The 18,905-nt window shown below is 55.3% G+C and overlaps 9 protein-coding genes across 9 annotated transcripts; 6 read left to right on the top strand and 3 right to left on the bottom strand.

Moving 5' to 3' along the window:
* Positions 1-1,286: 1,286 nt before the first annotated feature.
* On the top strand, positions 1,287-4,478 carry EHS24_004408 (uncharacterized protein; the record flags this gene model as incomplete). The annotated part of the gene is made up of 10 exons (XM_028619990.1): positions 1,287-1,515; positions 1,571-1,809; positions 1,861-2,184; positions 2,232-2,674; positions 2,719-3,101; positions 3,158-3,275; positions 3,316-3,613; positions 3,663-3,765; positions 3,811-4,342; positions 4,382-4,478. The coding sequence occupies 10 exons, from the start codon at positions 1,287-1,289 to the stop codon at positions 4,476-4,478; spliced, it is 2,766 nt and encodes a 921-aa protein (XP_028478962.1).
* Positions 4,479-4,632: 154 nt separating this feature from the next.
* Positions 4,633-5,982, top strand: GPI18 (ER membrane glycoprotein subunit of the GPI transamidase complex-like protein; the record flags this gene model as incomplete). Its single annotated transcript, XM_028619989.1, has 5 exons — positions 4,633-5,024; positions 5,066-5,117; positions 5,265-5,343; positions 5,405-5,550; positions 5,632-5,982. The coding sequence occupies 5 exons, from the start codon at positions 4,633-4,635 to the stop codon at positions 5,980-5,982; spliced, it is 1,020 nt and encodes a 339-aa protein (XP_028478961.1).
* Positions 5,983-6,067: 85 nt separating this feature from the next.
* EHS24_004406 (uncharacterized protein) lies at positions 6,068-6,292 on the bottom strand (the record flags this gene model as incomplete). The annotated part of the gene is made up of 2 exons (XM_028619988.1): positions 6,068-6,226; positions 6,269-6,292. 2 exons carry the CDS (start codon positions 6,290-6,292, stop codon positions 6,068-6,070), a joined length of 183 nt encoding a protein of 60 aa, XP_028478960.1.
* A 1,498-nt stretch (positions 6,293-7,790) lies between these two features.
* EHS24_004405 (uncharacterized protein) lies at positions 7,791-9,106 on the top strand (the record flags this gene model as incomplete). Its single annotated transcript, XM_028619987.1, has 5 exons — positions 7,791-7,823; positions 7,864-7,920; positions 7,960-8,071; positions 8,108-8,541; positions 8,588-9,106. 5 exons carry the CDS (start codon positions 7,791-7,793, stop codon positions 9,104-9,106), a joined length of 1,155 nt encoding a protein of 384 aa, XP_028478959.1.
* A 49-nt stretch (positions 9,107-9,155) lies between these two features.
* On the bottom strand, positions 9,156-10,798 carry EHS24_004404 (uncharacterized protein; the record flags this gene model as incomplete). The annotated part of the gene is made up of 8 exons (XM_028619986.1): positions 9,156-9,515; positions 9,566-9,792; positions 9,841-9,883; positions 9,938-10,002; positions 10,043-10,190; positions 10,246-10,356; positions 10,402-10,542; positions 10,595-10,798. The coding sequence occupies 8 exons, from the start codon at positions 10,796-10,798 to the stop codon at positions 9,156-9,158; spliced, it is 1,299 nt and encodes a 432-aa protein (XP_028478958.1).
* A 198-nt stretch (positions 10,799-10,996) lies between these two features.
* EHS24_004403 (uncharacterized protein) lies at positions 10,997-11,976 on the top strand (the record flags this gene model as incomplete). Its single annotated transcript, XM_028619985.1, has 3 exons — positions 10,997-11,292; positions 11,343-11,883; positions 11,926-11,976. 3 exons carry the CDS (start codon positions 10,997-10,999, stop codon positions 11,974-11,976), a joined length of 888 nt encoding a protein of 295 aa, XP_028478957.1.
* Positions 11,977-12,173: 197 nt separating this feature from the next.
* On the bottom strand, positions 12,174-13,791 carry REX3 (RNA exonuclease 3; the record flags this gene model as incomplete). Its single annotated transcript, XM_028619984.1, has 7 exons — positions 12,174-12,309; positions 12,351-12,400; positions 12,443-12,656; positions 12,709-12,805; positions 12,844-13,548; positions 13,586-13,679; positions 13,732-13,791. The coding sequence occupies 7 exons, from the start codon at positions 13,789-13,791 to the stop codon at positions 12,174-12,176; spliced, it is 1,356 nt and encodes a 451-aa protein (XP_028478956.1).
* Positions 13,792-14,207: 416 nt separating this feature from the next.
* Positions 14,208-16,556, top strand: EHS24_004401 (uncharacterized protein; the record flags this gene model as incomplete). The annotated part of the gene is made up of 7 exons (XM_028619983.1): positions 14,208-14,223; positions 14,268-14,545; positions 14,657-14,908; positions 14,950-15,507; positions 15,553-15,734; positions 15,774-16,257; positions 16,302-16,556. The coding sequence occupies 7 exons, from the start codon at positions 14,208-14,210 to the stop codon at positions 16,554-16,556; spliced, it is 2,025 nt and encodes a 674-aa protein (XP_028478955.1).
* A 253-nt stretch (positions 16,557-16,809) lies between these two features.
* Positions 16,810-18,254, top strand: SWD2 (member of Set1p complex, histone methyl transferase; the record flags this gene model as incomplete). Its single annotated transcript, XM_028619982.1, has 6 exons — positions 16,810-16,884; positions 16,929-17,119; positions 17,162-17,489; positions 17,533-17,655; positions 17,704-18,162; positions 18,207-18,254. 6 exons carry the CDS (start codon positions 16,810-16,812, stop codon positions 18,252-18,254), a joined length of 1,224 nt encoding a protein of 407 aa, XP_028478954.1.
* Positions 18,255-18,905: the final 651 nt, after the last annotated feature.

Genomic DNA, 18,905 nt, shown 5'->3' with positions numbered 1-18,905 from the left:
TCACGACAGCTGCACGACAGGCTGCTGTCACAAACGCATTGCCGGAGCTGTTTTGATAACATAAGGTGCACTTATAACTTACAAACAGCCCGACACAGGCAAAGGCAGGTTTCGGGGGACGTTTGTTGACGAGCTACACCATACTTTGGAGCTTTGGAGAGTGTGTGGGGGTGTTCGCGCGGGTGCGACATTCTGGGACTGCGGGTGGCGGAGACGGGGCCCGCCTCCAAGTGGCAGATAGATCCGGTGAGATCCAGACAGATCCGGAGCGAGAGAGAGACAGGGGTACAGGGAAGGGGGGGGGGGGGGGATTTTACGAGCGCGGGCCAGTTGCCAGTTGCTGCGCGCTGTTGGCAGCAGCAACGAACAGCCCATGCATGTCACCCGGCACTACACACACGGCCACACGGTGTATTTTTCACTGCATTACCCGGTCAGGCACGGGCGGCCCCCGCCGGGCCGTGCTCCGGGCCGTTCCGGGTAATGGCCACGGGGCTGCCCCAAGAGGCAATTTCGGTGACCTGGCGAGCGGTTGAACAGCCGGGGAGGGGAGAGACGGGGCGGGGCACGGGGGGCACTGGGGGCACTGGGGGCCACGGGGACGAGGACGAGCGGGGTGTGCACGCGCTTTACGCTCTCGCCTGTGGCCTGTGGAGGCGAGCGGCGGCGGCGGCGGCGGCGGCACCGACCCCCCCATGTCCCATCCCACCACACACACTGCTGCACACCACCAACCCCCACCCACACCCACACACACCCCGCCGTCGCCGCGCACAGAGCAGCACATTCTCGGCACAGCTCTGCATGCACGCGCCTCACACGCACACTCAACCTTGTCCTTTTCTCTCTCTCTCTTCCCCCCCATCCATCCCTCCCACACCTTTTATATCCTCAACGCCTCCTGGGGCTCCCGTTTGCACACCTATCACTCCCCCACATACAACCCACATACGGCCCACACTCCTATAACCCACTGGCCACATTGCATTCTACTAGCTACTAGGCCATTGACACCACCCTCCTCGTCAGACCCCGAAACCCGCTGGCCGGCCGCAGACACCACCACCATCACCTTTAGGGTCACCTGACCCCAGCGCTCTCATCTCCACACACACAAACACCTCCGCGTCCACCGTCACAGTGAGTGGTCAGTTTTGTATCACCAACACCATCATCTGCCCCCCCCCCCCCCACTTCTCTCTGACTCGGCAGTGGACGGCCTGGACTCTCTCTTTCGTTCACGACACTTTGCCCCACCTTCAAACCGCTCGACGTCATCGAGAGACATGAACCCCCACTCATTCTCGGGCTTCCCTCCCAATGAGAACCGTCCCCTTAGGGGGAGCGGTAGCGGCACATGGGACAGCTACAGCTATGGGAATGGCTTTGGTGCCAAGGAAGACGACAGGGGGAGAGAAAGGTTCAACGGCGACTCAAATCCTCGTCCCGGCACGGCTCAGGTGTTTCCGACCGCAGGACCCACTGGCAAACGCGGCAGCCGGGCTTGCGTCTCTTGTACGTCGCGCCGTCAAGACACTCGCCGTCTCTCGTCTGGCTAACTGGTGAACAGGTCGCAAAGGCAAGAATCGCTGCGAAGGCGACCCGACAGGTACAAACCAGTCATGTCGTCGATGCATGATGAACGGCATCCAGTGTGTCTTTGAAAAGGCCACAGACCGTCGCGAGCGGAGCCGCAACGAAAGCTCTGCTGTTCCCGAGTCATGGACAGGCGACGCAGAGGGAAGAGTGTCATCGCTGGAAAAGAGTGTCCATGAGCTTGCCAGCGGGCAGAATCAGATTCAGAACGCCGTAAGTGAAAAATCACTGTTGCCAAACGCTTTGTCTAACGGACCGCCCCAGTTGCAGCAGATTCTGTCCATGCTCCCTCAGGCTTCTGGGTCGCTCCCAACTCCAAGCTCTGCACCCAACTTTGTGCCGACAAGCGACCGTTCTTCAACGATCACGCCCATTGCCAACATTTTCAACCACTCTACAACACCACCCTCTGTCTTCTCCAACACGTCCCCAAGCGTTACCCAATCGTCAGGACCGGGTCTCGTGTTCTCCTCGGCTCCTGTGGACGCTCCCAAATCCCCACAGAACACTGCCAGCGGACGTCACAGCAACCGCTCCGGGGAAGGAGAGAAACGGTCATGGCCCAAGCTGCCGGGCTTTGCCCCACCGGTAAGCCACTCTGACGATTCTGCGAACCCTCAAGCTAACGACCCCAGGACCACCGTTTTGGTACCTATGGAATCATCCCAATGTCATCGGCACCGCCATCACCGACCCACTCTCGGCGCTCTTCTAGGTCGTCGTCTGTGCACTCCGAGTCGTCTGACGCTGCGGTGCCGTCGTCGTCAATGGTCGCGCCTATCCAGGCACTGCAGACTCTGGCTAACGCAGCCGACCAGGCGGCAGCGCTCGCGAACGGTGGAGTTATCCCAACCGCTATTGCCACTCCTTCGCGTAGGAGGTCAGAGGCTGATAGAGACGTGGATGACGACGGCGAGGAGCGAGGCCGCACCCGCAAGCGCAAGAGGGTCACAATTGGGGGCAAAATCATCCACCTCCGCGTCAAGGAAACCCGCTTGCCAGTTCCAAAGAACCCCTTCCCAGACGCAGTGACCAAGGGCTTGGTGTCTGAGACTGAAGCCAGAGAACTTTGGGACATGTAGGTTACTACACGCTTAATCATCGTCATCCTAACCCTGTCAGTTTCTTCACCGGATGTCACTACTTTGTTCCTCTTTGGGACAAGACGTACGACATTTACGAAAGTTACATCGAACGCACCCCGTTCTCAACCAATGGTCTTCTTGCCGTTGCTGCCAAAATCCGAGCCGGCAATGGACCGTTGGGACAGACATTCCACTGGTGCCTGGAGGAGGCTCAAGGCATCGCGCGTTCAACCCTCTTTGGCCCGATTGTTCGCAAGGAGGCTGTCATGGCCATTTTGATCCTGAGTGTGTGGAGCCAGTACAGCTGGTTGCCATGCGGTCACGCCTTGCGAGGAGGCTTGGACATGAACCTGCACCGTGCTCTTGACAACCTCGCAGACTCCGAGGAGGAGCGGTCCGAGGCAGAGGAACGAGACCTGGGTGAGTTGTCACTCCGATGGTCTCCTCGCGTTAGTCATAGCTGACCCCATCTACAGTTGTTTCGGCAAGAATCTGGCTCAATTGTTACCTCCACGAACACCTATCGAGTCTTGGTACCGGCAAGCCTTTGCTCTTGCGTGACGATTCGTCTGTTCGTGCGGCTCGGGTCCTTCTGTGAGTCACTCCACTGTGCTTCATGGAGCTAACCCCCCAGTTCTCATCCAATGGTCTCAGAAACCGACGCGAGCCTTGTGGCTAGAGTCGAGCTTGTCAACCTCCGCATTCGGGTGCTGGAGCACCTGACACCTCTGCACGGCAAGGTCGACTCGGCTACGATATCGTTTGTTCACAAGATTTTCGGAGAACTCCAAAGCTGGCACGCTGAGTGGCATGAGATTCACCGTGCCCGGTACGATGAAGAAAGCGTCTTGGTCCGGCTGTTGGAAGTCGACCTCCTTTATGCCCAGATCTGGACCGTCTGTGTCGCCTTGCGAGGCTGTCAGTGGGACAAGGTAAGCCAAATGATTTATTCTGGGGGGCAATACTGATCTGATCCTACAGCTTCCTCATGAACAGCGGGAGCTGGCCTTCCAAGCCAAAGACGCTGCACAGAAGTGTGTCCAGATCTTGCTGCAGTCTCAAAAGTTCCGTCAGCACTTGAAATGTGAGTTGATCAAATGTGCCGCGAGAAGCTGATGTCCCTCATTAGACGCAACCCACGACCAATTGGCAACCATCGCATTCGCAGCCGTGTTTTTGCTAAAAGTGGCCATGCTCTACCCCAACACCATCTCTCTGCCGACTCTGAATGCCCAAGTTTCAGAAGTGGCTCACGTTCTGTCCTCGGAATGCTATGCAGAGCGCTATGCCCTGACCCTCAAGCTGATGCTCGCCAACTTCCGGCGCAAGAGTGGTGCCATGTCGACGGTTCCAGGTACACCACGCGCTCCACCCAACCACAACACCGATCAGTTGCCAACCCACCCTGGTAATGGCACTCATGCGATGGGAGAGTTTGAAGGCGGTCTTCAGAGTCTGTTGAGCCTGCCTCAGATGCAGGAAGGTCTCGGTGACGGTGGAGTCGGTAACGAAACCTGGCCGCTGTTTGGCGATTCGACTGATGGGTTCGCCTGGCCGACAGAGTTTTCACCGTCAAACCTTCCGTCTTGGCTGCAAGACAACAGCTTTGCTGATCTGGGCCTGCCCGTCGACGGTTCAGATTCGTTGTTCTTGCCCCTCGAGTGAGTCGATAACCGACGATTGATGCTGACATCCTTCAGACTTGCCAACATGTTTCTTCCTTCGGGTACGACGTCCAATGCGACGTACCAGTTTGCCCTGCCTGATTCTGGTGACGCCGGCGCAGAAGCGTGGTAGTGAGGGTTTTGTTGTAGTGTGTTGTTGTGAATGCTATGTCATGACGTGTGTGAATGTATAAAAAGTGGAGGTTGCGGAAGTGGAGGCGTTGCTCAAGCCACATATCAATATGACGCGACAGCCGGTGGATTATTTCATGCAACACCCACCCACCATGCCCTCCCAGCATACCCGGGACCGTGGAGCAAGGGACACACTCTTTATTGCTGCGTTAACAGCATCCACGTTCATTATCTCCCACTCCCTCTTAGTCTGCCTGTCGACGCTTGTCCCCCCTTTTGACGTGTCACATACAATCAACACTTCCACCTCGCTGCCGGGACTACGATGGGACGCAATCCACTTTCTCTCCATTGCCAAGGATGGCTACGAGTTTGAGCAACAGCTAGCCTTTCAGCCAGGATGGCAGGTGATACTCGCAGCGGCAGGCAGGGCCGTTGCCCGGGTTGGACGAGGCGGGGACACTGTCAACGACGCAGATCTCGTTCAAAGCGCCCTTGTCATCAACCTGATTGCAAGGGTGGTAGCAAATGTCTATCTTTACAAGTGCGTCTCCTCGAAAGGCGATTGCTGACCATGTGCGAAAGGTTGACACGAGTCTTGTTCTCCCCGGCGTTTGGCGGTCGCGACGTCGTTGCTGTACGCGTTTCCAGTGACTCCTGCGACAGTTGTTTCGCCATACACCGAACCCATCTACGCCGCAGCATTGTTCTCTGCATTGTTCTGCTCAGTCACGGGTCAACACGTGGTTGCTGCCCTTCTCTTTGCTGTGACAACCTCTATCAGAGCCACTGGCGTTCTGTCATGCGTGATCCTGGCCTCGCATGTCCTCTTCGCCAAGTGTGCCTCACCGAAGTCATTGGGCGTAAGTGATAAGGTGTGTACTTTGCTCATCATCCAAGACGTATCTACTGCGCATCATCAAGATGGGTTTGCTCTCTTTACTCGTCTGCGCTCCCTTTCTGGCTTTTCAAGCTTACAACTATTACGTGATGTGCGAGCCGGTCGCCGCGCGCCCATGGTGCAACCTCCGGCTGCCCCTGTCTTACAGCTGGGTTCAGCGCGAGTATTGGTATGTCAGAATAGAGGACGGAACTTGTTCTAACAATTGCGTAGGAATGTTGGCCCCTTTCGCTACTGGACAATTGAGCAGTTGCCCAACTTGTTGCTGGCTACCCCCGTAATCTTCCCGACCATTGCTGGCATCTGGCAATATCTACGGCGACAACCTGTTTCTCTGGAAGCACTCTCTGACCCCCGGCTCCCAATATACGTGCACCAACTCGTCATGGTGGCCATTCTGTTATTAGCATCGCATACCCAGATTGCTCTCCGCCTTGCGTCCACCGATCCCACTGTCTGGTGGACCGTAGCAGCCTCGGCCCTTCGTCCTGGCGGATCCGGGCAGTTCTTCCCTTCCATGGGCAAGTTTTGGATCTGGTGGACATGTTACTGGGGTATCGTGTCACTCGTGTTGTGGGCTGGCCACTATCCGCCTGCATAATGCATTGGTCATCGCTGCAACAACGAGCTATGAGTGAAAGAAAGTACAAGCGTCTACGCGCCAGTCTACACAGTCTGCGTCGTGACTAGGTAGGGGCAATGCTAATCCATGTCTCGTCGGAGCCCTTGTGTCGCCAAAGTTGAACCCAACTTGACGCGGCCATGTATACGATCACCTCGTCAATCATGGGTGACCCAACATCCAAGTCACGCAGCTCAGCGATGAAGTCACCAAGGGTCATGGTCTTGGGAGGGAAGTTAGCGAGTGCCGTTGGAACGGCACCTACCTGGCGAGGCTGGTTGCACAGCATGGTCAAGGCATTCCGAGATATGGTCAACATCTCTGCCCTCTCCTGGTCTGAGAGATCCAAGGAAGGATCCCCGTCATGCTTGGGGAGATTGCTCATAGCCGGGGGGGGGGGGGGAGGGGGTGGAAGGTCCTGGCCACCTGCGGCTAGAAAAAAGGGAGAAGCGTTAGGCGTAGTGCTGAGGGTTCATGTCGAACAAGCGATAGCTCAAAGCTTCGCGGTCTGGCTTTGAGAGGCAATCGCAGGCCGCTAGGCGTAAGATAGTGGAGATCTATATGACGGACAGTGAGTTGCAGCACACGACGATCTGATCATCCAGCCGGACGGTGAAGGGGATCCCGCGGTGGCGCGGTGGCGGGGATATATAGGTAACCCTGGTCCAGCCGGGCCCTGTGGCCTGTGGCGACTGACTGCACGTGACCGCATGACGGTGGCCCTCTCCGATCTCACCTCTACTGCCCCACCTGCCCCACTCTGGCTCACTTATCTGCTGGGACGTTGCAACATGGCCGCCGCTTCCCCGCATCTCCCTCTCTTCAACCGTTAACACACCTGAACACACAAATTCCCCAAAGGCCGCTGCTCGCCTGCCCCTTTTTCAGATGGGATCCACCACCGAGTGGGATGTGCTGAAAAGGCATCACCAGTAAGAAGAAATCGACGCCCGCGATCTGCTGCTGACCATTCGAGATTTGTGCGTGAAGGCGAAGATGCCAACGACGTCTCGTGGGAGGAACGTCTAGCACGCGCATATGAGAGCAAGATGTTCAAAGAGTATGCGCTGGTGAGCCTCAGCGGGCCTGAAATCTTCGGAAGCTAAGTGTATAGGTTGACCTCAAGCATTACAAGTCGAAGCAGTTTGCGCTGAGGTGGCGAACAGCGACAGAGGTGGTTCAAGGTGTGGGCGAAGACACATGTGGTTCATTGCGGTGCCAATACCATCCATCGCCACCACAAAATGTCCACTCTCCAGTATTGACAGCGTTCGAGCTGCCGTTTGTCTACGACGAACAGGGACGTCGCAAAGAGGCGCTGGTCAAGGTCCGGCTCTGTCGCAAATGTGCCGACAAGCTCACATGGAAACCCCGAGACAGAGACAAAACCAATAATGATCGAGATCAGGACAAGGATGACAGCGACGACAAAAGGCGACACCGACGACGTTCTTCGTCACCAGAGAGGCGACATGCCTCGCTCAGGCGACGGTCAGATAGGGACGACAGTCGCCGGGCTCACCAAAGAGGGTGATGCAGCGCGCATTCATGAACGGTGTATGACATGTACAAGATATGTATGTATGCTTCTGCATCTCGGTAGGCTTTGGCGCTGTGGGCATTGGCGTTGGGCGAGGTTGTCAACAAACAACCGTTAATGTGGAGGGCTTAAACAAAAAAGGGACCAGGAGATCCAGAGATCCAGAGACGCGTCGGGTTGACGCGACAGCCAGGCCAGTGCGTCATTTCGTCGTCTCCTCTTCCTTTCTCCACTACCAACCACCGACATGTCGGGCAAGTACTCTGGCCTTCCAGACATTGTAAGCATAACCAAGCTGCTCGTATTCTGACTATTCCAAGGACTCGGCACCTGACGTTTTCGAGACTCCCGATGAGCCGGCATCAGCGCAACGACGGGTGATTGGCGAGAGTCAGTACTGGTGCTAACATATCCAGGACGAGGAGAATGGCGAGGACAATCGCAAGGCATCAATACCATCTGCGGGCAATGCCATCGACACATCTGAGCTCCCATCTCGCCGCCTTGCGGGCGAAAAGTTTGACGATCGTGAGTCCCAAGGGCTTTGCGGGGACTAATTCCAAGGCAACCCGGTTGTGATCAGCATTCCGTCCAAGGAGAGCCAAGTCACTCGGCTGCGACGTCTTCAAGCCGAGGTCGCACAACTCGAGACAGAAATTGCTGCGACCGCTACGGAAAGCGACAGCTCCGCGTCACCGAAACGTCGCTCTGTTCTTCCACCACGCCAGCCAGTCGACATTGTCACAGAGCTGTCCATTCTCCGCGAGAAGCTGAACTCGGCTTCGAACAACATCGCTACCGCATCGTCACAGCCCGAGTTTGACGACTGGTCTGGTAGGCTACAGCAGCTTGGAACGCTGAAGGAAGGAAAGCCTGCTCCTCCTGACTCAAACGTTGTGGCGCCTGGGGATGGCAACCGCACGCGCCTGGGCGACGTTGACTCGCGCTTGGCGGCGTTGGAGCGGTTGGTCGGCGTTTCGGATAGCCCGCAGGAGATGGTGGGTTACACTTGTTGCTCGACGCGACCAACTAACGCTTGCTCAGTCCTCTATCTCTCTCATCGACTCTGTGAGCCGAATGGACCACCTCCTCAACGTTCTTACCCAACCTCGTCACCTGGACTCCATCGCGAGGCGTGTCAAACTGCTACTTGTTGATCTGGACAGAGCGTCGACAGCGGTTCGCCGTGGAGGCAACTCTGGTGTTGGTTCCTCATCTGAACGTGCGGCCGGTGGACTGTCCCCAGCAGACCAGGAAGCGCTACACGGTCTCTTTCGACTGTTGCCGCGGCTCGATCCCCTTATCCCCGTTGTCCCTCCTCTCCTTGCTCGTCTTCGCAGTCTGTCGGGCCTGCATGCCGAGGCTCTTGGCATTGCGGCCGACCTCCGTATCCTGCAATCCAACGATCGCAACATTACCGAGGAGGAACGTGAACTACAGTCTATTGTTTCTGGCGTCCAGCAAGGCGTTACTGAAGCAGCGACAAGTATTTCGAAGAACTGGGAGTCCATACAGGGAAGGATTAACCAGTTGGAGCAACGGCTGCAGGTGCTGGTAGACTGAGCGACGTTCCACTTGTGATGATTGTAAATGCATATGTTTATTTATCTTATCATTTCGGTGTGACAACGGCAGCGTTACTGGGAGCAACGACAGTACCGAAAGGATAGACATCTCCTTGAGCTCCAGCGCCATTGAGAATGGCCATGACTTGATATTGGTCACCCATGCCGTTCTTATCAATGAGACGGTCGGCTCCCTTTTGGAGCCGTTGCTGCTTCTCGCGGCTTTCGGCTTGGGCCAACAGCTTGGACAGTCGAGGCTCCAGTCCCATGGAAGTGAGGAAAGTCGATTGAGAAATGGGGCCAGCGCCAACAGCCACATCCTTTAAAGATTCCTTCAGATAAGCGAAGTCAACATTTGCAGTCAAATCCGAAGACCCAGGTTGGTCAAAAATGTCGACAATCTTGTGCTTGCGGAATGCCTGGTTGTTAACGGGCTGTCGTCCTTCTCCTTACGTACGCGAAAACTGTTGGAGAACGACCGGTTACCGCCGTAATCAATCACCAGGCCTGCACCTCCTGCTGCCATGGTTTCGCCTAGACCTCGTACGATTCGAGACGAGTCAGGAGAAATCTCCATGCGGCTGCCAATTGGCAGTGTCGAATATCTCGATGAGGCTGCCGGGAGAAGAGAAGACAGCATGCTGGAATCACGGTCCAGAGCCAACGTGAACTTTGCGTTCCCAGCTGCAGGAAGGCTCACAATTAAGCATACGGTCGGGTCAAGGCACCTACTGTGACGGATTGCGGTCAACGCGAACTTCTCTAAACCCATCCGCTGTGCGCTGGGACGTTAAGTGCTCTGCTCAGCTCGGGGAATGCCTAAACGTACCTGAAGAATGTGGACCGGAAGGGCATCAAAGAACTCGTGGGCGATAGCCATTGTGTAGACGTCGGCTGTGATTTGATCAGTTGCAGGGTCAATCGATGAGCATACACTTTGGAACGCCGTCAATGTCGTCCTCCCAGCAAAGCTCAGCGCCGAGCAACTCGGCCCGTACGGAGAGCTTGTCCTTTTGAAGCTTGCGCATGTTCATGCTGTTCTCCACCAAGTGAATGGACTTGATCTGAACTTGCTGGAACGACTGGAAAGTCTGTCTCCTTTAGCGCAAGTCGCTTCAGAGGAGAAGCGTCACTCACTCTAAGAACGTCGTCCATCAGCGTTCCTCGGCCCGGGCCGAGTTCAATGATCCGGCACTCGGCAGGACTGCCTGCCGCCATCCACCTAGTCAAAAGCCAGATAGCAACAAGCTTGATACACAGGTAAGCAAGCTGTCCTTGCGACTACACACGTACCTCGCCGAAGATCTGGCTAATTTCCGGAGACGTAATGAAATCGCCTTGCTTGCCGAACACATCGCCTTGGCTGTAGTAGCCGAGCGTTGGGTGCGTCAAGCACATTTGCATGTAACGTGCGACTGGCATGGGTCCTGTAGCCTGTGTCACCGTCAGTACGGAACATTCTTATGCCACATTGGGCAACACCAACAGAGATGGAGTCTTCGATGATTTGAGCTAGCGAGGGGTGGATGCTGCCAGGTGACGGAGTAGCCGCCGTGCTGACCAGTCGAGCCGCAGACGGTGAGAACAGAGTACGGTTGGGAATGGCCGCATTATCGCAGAGTACATGGCTCAAACCCCGAATGGGAACAGTTCTCCCCAGAGTTGCCAGTGCCAGTCGTGATGCAGCCATGGCGAATGTCGCGGGTATGAACGCGAAATGGTTAAATGGACAAAGTTGTGGTCCGAAATCCGAGATCCATTCGGTCAAAGAATTAATTACGTAATGAGTGACGCTTGTTAAAGGTGGAGCAAATGACACGTGTGAGAGTTTGTTGTTTACATCTCTTGTTGTTGCTCACCTTTCCATCACATCACATCCGTTGCTATAATGGAGCAGCTATTCACCCCCGATTTCTCCCAGCCTAATACCGCCCCTTCGAATGGCCACGAGCATGCGTCATCCGTCGGGGATGATGTCCCGCACATCGACGACCAACAGGCTGCTTCGACCGCAGACGTTGCCGACCACTTGAACGGCCCCAATGTCGATCAATCCGATCAAGATCAGGCTCTCCGAGGCAAAGCAGCCACGCATGGTTTGACCATTGAAGAGAAAAAGGAGAGGCAGAAGCAGCAAAACCGTCGTGCTGCAGAGCGGAGCAGGAACAAAAAGAGAGAAGAACTGTACGTACTCCGTGGTTCGGCTGTTCTTATGTCACGGGCTCATCCTTTAGCACTGCCCTTGAGATGACTGTCAACAACATTCAAGACGAAAACCAGCGTCTGAGAACCCGTCTGTCTTCACTACTTGCCTCCAAGTCTGAGGATGCGCCACAAGTGCCAACCGACGTCGAAGCAGCCGGTCATTCAAACCCTGGGGGCATCGACTACGCCAACCTTGCCAAGCTTCAATCCGAGCTTGCCTCAGCCAAAGCGACATTGCTTGAGCGTGAGATGGAACTGGCCCGTGTGCAGGGAGAAGAGCCGACTGGCGACAATGACGATGCTCGCCGACTCCTGTTAACGCACGCTACTTCCCTTCAGACTGCCCAGTCCGAAGTCAAGGTGTTGCACTCAGCCATCAGTCACATTCGGATGGAGCGTGACAATCTGGCTCGTCAACGCGACATTCTTACGCGCGAGGTTGAGGCTCGACGCTCTCTTCAAGACGCTACAAATGGCTCGCCTCCGACAAGCGCCACGGCTACTGGTGTTGAGCGTGCACTTCTGGAACTCCGCGGTTTGGTCGACAACACAATAAAGTCATGGGAGCAGGTGAGTGCACGCGGAGGAGGAGTCGATTACTGACGACACTAGGGATCAATCCTGCAGACGAGGTCTTTCAACTCGGGCGAGGGAGACAGGTAGAGGCGTACTGTGTAACAGTCTGAGAGGAGTTGGGCAAGTGTCGACCGGGGTTTTTTGAGGTTATGAGCCATCCGCGCCACTGTCCGTTCCATTGTAAATAGTAGACTTGGTTGCAAGCGGTGGACAGACATGTATTCATGACGAGGGCGAAGACTGCGAAACTCTCTCTCTCTATGCACCACAACTAACTGCCTTCTTCATGCCTGGATGTCGTCCTGGTCGTCCCTCACTTGCCACTTCAACAGATCGAGAGTCGCTTTGGCATCTTCCACCGAACTGTGGCCTGCATCTGCAGTGTGCACTTGGATAAAATATCCAAGCTTCTCTTTGACCCTGGATGCTGGTAAGCCAAAGACGACGGCACTGAAGCTTACAAGTCACGGAGCGCTCGACGAAATGGTGCACCTTTATCATGGGGGAAAAGCTGAGCCTGTCAGCTGGGTCCTATGTTACAAACCAGACGCACAATGGCGGTGTCAATTACATGTGGATGGAGAAGTCTCATAGCTCGCAAGTCGTTCTCAAGTCTGGATGTGTCAGAAGTGACGCTGTTTGACAAATCAACACACCCATGGCCTACGATAACGGTATCCGGCCCGATGAAGGAGCAAGCCGCGGCACGAACGTCGTTAATGTCCATCACCGCATTCTCCAAGTCAGCCGCGCGAACACCGGAAAACCTGGTGTTATAGTCGCTTTCCATTAGCCATGGACAGTGATAAGAATACTCACAGGACCGACACGGTTTGACGAACAAACTCGTCGAGAAGGATCGCCCCGTTCTCATCAATAATTGATATGCGCGCCAAAGACGAACCAGCGGTGGTGCCTATACGTCAGTCGTGAGTCTAAATAGGTTCGCCTCACTGATCATTTCACAATCAATCCCCACCACATCCACATGTTTTGTGCCTTTCAGCCCTTTCTCTTCAATGATCTGAGCAGTTGTCTTGTAAGGGACTCGCTGGGCAAGCTTGACGTCGTCATCATTGTCGGTGAACACGTGTACGCCCTCTTCACAGCCAGCCGCACCTCGCTCCTTTCGGCAGCACGAGTAGATCCACACGCGTTTTCCTTCGATACGCTCGGGGACTGTTCGACCATGGTGAAAGATGCAATCACCCATGTCCTGTGATGTTGAAACGACAAAGTCGATCTTGCAACGGTAGCAGGTCTGGGCGAAGCCCTCAGAGGAGACACAAGTGGTGGATGGTACTACCAGCTCTGTAATTGTCGAGTCGGGATAGCCCCATTGAACCATTGTTTCGTGGGAAAGACAGTAACGACGCAGTCGTTCAGGGGACAACCGACTGGCTTTGGCAAGCTGTTCAGCTTGTTGAGCCGCTCTGGACTCTCGAACGGTCCCGATTGACGAATGAGGGATACGGTCTGGCGGTGGACGTCTTGAAATGGATACCGCAGCGTGATGGATGGCCGACTTGTAGGCTTTTAGGTTATTGGTGGTACCAGAGATGTCGTTCTCCTGGGCAAGGCTGGACTCGTGGGCAAGCGTAGGTTGTTGCTCAAGGACTCCTGCGTAGAGCTTTTGAAACTGAGTGAACAGCGTACGCACTGAGTAAGCCCAGACCTTGTGCTTTGCAAGACCCACATGCTTTTTGGCGATCTGACACAGGTTGGTTTGTCGTCTTGCCAAGCTGGATCCTGGGAGCTTCATTGAGGTTGACATTGGCCTTAACAGTTGGCTATTCGGTTGTCAGGTATTGTCTGATGTTGAATTAGGTCTGCAAAGCTTACCTTTGAATGGACAGCAGACGCTGTGCTTGATGGAGAGACTGTAGAGAAGGAGGATGTCATGACGGATGCACGCCGAGTTGGCTGCGTGGAGCTTGTAGCCGGCGGGGGAGCAAGCTGGGTTGTCCGTGGCTTCTTGCTGGGAGGTACAGGATCAATGCTCTTGCTTGGTCGCTGGTCGACGTGGGCGAACATGCATTTTGATCGACCGCAGTCTTGCTGTGGGCATCTGTAACGCGCAAAGAGCCCCAGGTTTGCAAACATGATAGAGCGCGAGTGGCGACAACAATACCGAAACGACAACAGCTCTAGCAAAACGGGGCTACGCTTGAAGGGCGTGGACCGCTTGAGTGGAGGTGTTTTGCTCCCGCTTGCCCGCACGTGTTTGCGGAACCAAAATAGCTGAAGAGCGTCATGTTGTGGACGACGCTTTCAGTTGCACGCTGTTGCGTTTCCGACTTGCTTCATCACCACTGGGCATGTCCAACGGCCAACGTAAGTCGCTCCCGTTTCTGCTCAACAACGTGCTCACATATCAGACCCATACCCGCCCCCGGGCAGCCTTCCGCCGTTCCGGCCCAATTTTCCTCCTGGAGCAGCACCTCCTCAAGGTCTTCCTCCTTTCCCTCCGAAAGGTGGTGGCTTTGGGCAACCGCCGTTCCCTCCCAACTTCGCCCCAGGCTCTCCGGGAGTGAGACCACCCTCATCTTATCCTCCTTCGTCTGGACAAGGTCTCCCTCCGCTACCAACTGGGTTGCCCAATCCTCCTCAATCCGCCACAGGATCGCAGCACGGAGGTGGTCGCCCGAGACAGGACGTAAAGACAACAAAGATCTTCGTCGGCAGCATTGCCCCAGGTATCAAGGATCAAACGTTGAGGGAGTTGCTAAATGTAAGGTGCTTAGCACTGTGCTGGCGCTGACTGTAGGCATGTGGCCCCTTGCACGAACTCAAACGCGTTGAAGGTGCGGGAGGCAAGCCTCAAGCTTTCGGTTTTGCCTCCTTTGAGAGCCCAGAGGTCGTCTTACGCTGCATTCGCTGCCTCAATGGCGTCGAACTTCCAGACCTCACTCCTGAGGGCCTCCATGAAGGCCGTCCATCAAAGGCCCTCGTTGTCAAAGCCGATCAGAAGACCGCCGCCTTTTTGCAAGAGTTTGAGGAAACCTTAGGCCGTACGGACGTAAGTGTGACAATTCTCAACTGCAGCTGACATCGCTTTAGAGTGACGAAAGTGCCGACACAATGTGCCGAAAGGCCATTGCCCATATTGTCACTCGTCTTACTGATTCGAGTGCGCATCGGAATGACGGCCGGCAAGGTCGCGGCTCAGGTCGCCTTTCGCCCATCAACGTCGTCGTGCCCGCCCATTTGCAAGACCTCAAAGAGGGTGACCTTCCGGAAGCTCAGCGTGTTGCTGTCCTGGACCAGATTGCCATCTTCCGCGAGAATGCGGCTCGTCGAGAAAGGGAAAAGAAACGCATTGATGACGACAAGGATCGCTTCAAGCTTAATCAAAACTCTAGCCACGTTGGTTACGGTTATGGCGCTCGCGCCTTTTCTAAACCTGAAGTTGTTCAGCCATCGGACGGCCAACATCGCTCTCCTGTAGGCCAAGGGGGAAACGACGAACGCAGGGACCCACAAGGGTACTCACATCCTGTGTCATTTGTGCGACCTGAGACCGCACAAGGCAAGAGCGAAAGTGAGCGTACCGACAAGGAAGAGGAAGCCGTTCGCCAGCAACGCCGCGAAAAGGATAGGGCCCAAGCTTTGCGTGATGTGAGACCTCTACCCCCACACCCGGACACATGTTGACAGCCGCAGCGCGAAGGTCGAGTGGAAGCGCGTGAGAGGCATCGTATCGATGCGGCGCTGCGCGAACAATCCGTTCGCCATCAACGCACTGATACCGAAACCCGCAACCGGCGCAGCACTGTCGAGCATCTTGATGGCTGGGATGACGACGAGATTGAGGAGCGTGGTAAAGAACCTTTCTACAGCGACCGGTGAGTTCCAATCTTGACAATAAAATTGACATTTGCCAGTGCCCAGTGGCGGATGCAGAGGCAGCATCAGCGACTGCGCGAAGAAGAGGAAGACACGGAGGATCGTCGACAGGAAGGCATGGAGCTGAAGGCTCTTGAGGCCGAGTCTGAAGACTTCCTGAAGCGACAGATGGCAGAGATGGTGACTCTGGAGGAAAAACAAAGGCAAGCGGGACTTCTCGCCGAAGACGCAGCCCCAGTAAAGCTTGCCATCGTCACGGACGCTGTTGCCGAACCGAAGGAAGAAAAGGCAGCCTCTCTACAACCTCACCGCCGACCTGCCATGGCATTGGGAGACGACGAGGACGACGCCGGCATCCAAAAGAGGAAGCGAGCTCTCGTCAAGCTGGAGTACGAGCAGGAGCTGGATGAGGCAGAGGAACAGGCGAGAAGGAAGTCTCGATTGGTGGAGATCAGCCGCCAAGTGCCATCCAGCAAGCATAGCGTGTTTGATAGCCAAGTGGAGTGGGATATGTTGAGCCACGTGAGTACTGCTCCTGTGCTCAGTGTGCTGACTGTTTGCTTCAGGCGACGCCTCGTTCCAAGATCCGGACGTTCACCCGTCGAAAGATTATCGAGGTTCTCGGCGAGCCTGACGAGGATCTTATCGACTTTGTCATGGAGCACATTTCTGATCACAAGGGCCCAGAAGACCTTGCTGATGGCCTGAGTCCCATCCTGGCGGACGAGGCGGATGGATTTGTCACACAGCTCTGGCGGCAGATTCTGTTTGAGACTAGAGCAGCCAAGGAGGGTATCGACAGTGGTTCTACTACTGTCTAGACGCAAGCTGCGAGTTTCTTCAGATAGTAGCCAGCAATGCATGACCGTCGCAGCATGAAGTAGCGTCGTGGATCTGGCGAGACAACCAGCAGACAAAGTGCCAGGGTGTTTCTGGCCTCTGGAGTGCTGCGGAGCTGGGGCTCCGGAGCGGTCACGTGGTGCTTGTCACAATACCATGGTGAATCATAATACCGCCGACCGTCCTTGTAAAGTTGCTTCGTCCATCCATCGACTCACTTTCTTTTACACCACAATGGCGTCGACCTCCTCGCGACCGCCAGTACAAGCCTCGGGGAAAGCGACTCTATCCCTGTCACGTGAAGTCGTGGTGCGTACATCCAGCAAGGAGAACGCACTGACGTGCTTATACAGGGACAATTCAAACCAGCTCGCGTCTTCAAGGACGCTGTCAACAACAGTACAGCTAGCGACAGCCAAGGAGTGTCATCTCCGCCGCGGCAGCCACTTCAGCTCACCGGCATTGCATTTGATGACACTGGAGACCGCTGTGTCACCACTGGCGAGGACGACGTGTTTACTGTATACGACACGAGGAAGGGCAAGTGAGTACAGACACTTCTGATGTGCTGCTTCCGACGTTCCAGGCGCCTGACCTTCCTCGCAGAAAGCTTCGAACGCTATACTCAAAGAAGTACGGAATTGCACATGCCCGGTTTGCCCATCGACGGGAAAACATCATCCACGCTTCGACCAAGGGTGATCATGCAGTTCGCTACCACTCGATGCACGACAACAAGTACCTATCTTACTTTCAAGGTCATTCTAGCACGTGAGAAACACCATGTCTACGCCAGCCAGTCGCTTACATTCAGCGTGAGATCTCTGCAAATGAACCCGGCAGACGACACATTCATCTCGGCTGGTGACGATGGAACAGTTCGCCTGTGGGATCTTCGCCAGCCGACCTGTCGCGTAGGTGGCCACGAAAGGTTAAAGTAGTCACTGACATCGAAAGGGACTGGTTAATGACGTTGGCGGTTCAACAATAGCCGCCTTTGATTCCACGGGGGCTGTGTTCGCGGTCGCATGCTCAGCGAATCAGACGGTTATGCTGTTCGACTCCGGATCGCTAGATGATGTAAGTATTGACTACATTACCCGACTTGGTTACAGCTGACCTGTCCAGTCTCCATTTGCCCACGCCGCGCTGGTCGACCCTGCTCTTGCGCAAATCTCTGCTCCGCCACCTCGCCCAAAGTTTACATCGTTGTCCTTTTCTAACAATGGCGCGTATCTACTAGTCGGCACCTCGTCTAGTGTCCATTATGTCTTAGACGCGTTCGATCTCAACGTTGTGCGGCGTTTGGAAGGACATCAAGGCTTAGGATCATTGAGTGGAGAAGAGGTCTGCTGGAGTGCGGATTCCAACTGGGTCCTGTCTGGTTCGATAGATGGAACAATAGTGGCGTGGGACTTAACTCCCCCAACGGGTGCCGCCAAACTGGAAAGTGTCGGACGCGACAGGCTCGCGGAAACCTTGAAACCTGTGACAGTATTGAAAGCAGGTGACGGTCAACACGCTCCAAGTCGAGCCGTGGCGTTTAACCCACGCTACGGCATGATGGGCGTCGGCGGCGAGGAACTCGTGAGTCCGACTTGAAAGGTAGCACTTAGGCTGACGGACATTAGTCATTTTGGCTCCCAGCACAAGCCGTTGAGCCAGAGGAAGGTTGGTAGAGTTGCATAATTTGAAAGGACTCCCTAAGTGGTGCCATATAGGAAGAGGTACATGCAGAATTACGAGATATTGAGGGACGGTGGAGTACAGTTCCTAGAGTTCCTAGAGCCGTGGATGACAGATCATGGAACTGACATTAGGCGAATGTTACTGTACTTACTTTGATGGCATGAGTGTTTCGGGCGCCCGCACAATAAACGGTACGGTGTAAGCGTGTAATGGAACAACAGGTTCATAAATCGTACGGAATGAAGGCTTCGTAAAACGCGTCCGTGGTCGCCCAAAGCCAGTGGTTTAGGACGGGGCATGGCCACCGATCCACCGAGTGGCCCGTGATCCAGTGATGTGGCTTGGAGTCACATTTGCGAGGTCGTTACCCGCTGCGGGCAAAGCGCGAGCGGGAAAAAATCCCGTTCACCTGAGCACCAGCAATAACGCTCGTTGCGAGTAGGGTTGTAGACGCGGCGACATTGTTGCCTTCGCCCATGAAGACGTACATGGGGGCTGCTTCGGACCAGTCACACAAAGGCTCGTGTTGGTGTCACACTTTGCAGCAGCCTTGCCCTCAGGAAGGCGACAGGAGTGCAAGGGCCGGCTTCGTTAACAGAGATAGTGGTCATGTCTGAAGGCTTGAGATTCGCCACATCTGG

This window comes from Apiotrichum porosum (genome assembly GCF_003942205.1).
Source record: "Apiotrichum porosum strain DSM 27194 chromosome Unknown scaffold_2, whole genome shotgun sequence".
Taxonomy (NCBI): Eukaryota; Fungi; Basidiomycota; class Tremellomycetes; order Trichosporonales; family Trichosporonaceae; genus Apiotrichum; species Apiotrichum porosum.
Note: the sequence above shows the minus strand (reverse complement) of the source record. Positions and strands in the feature narration are given on the sequence as shown.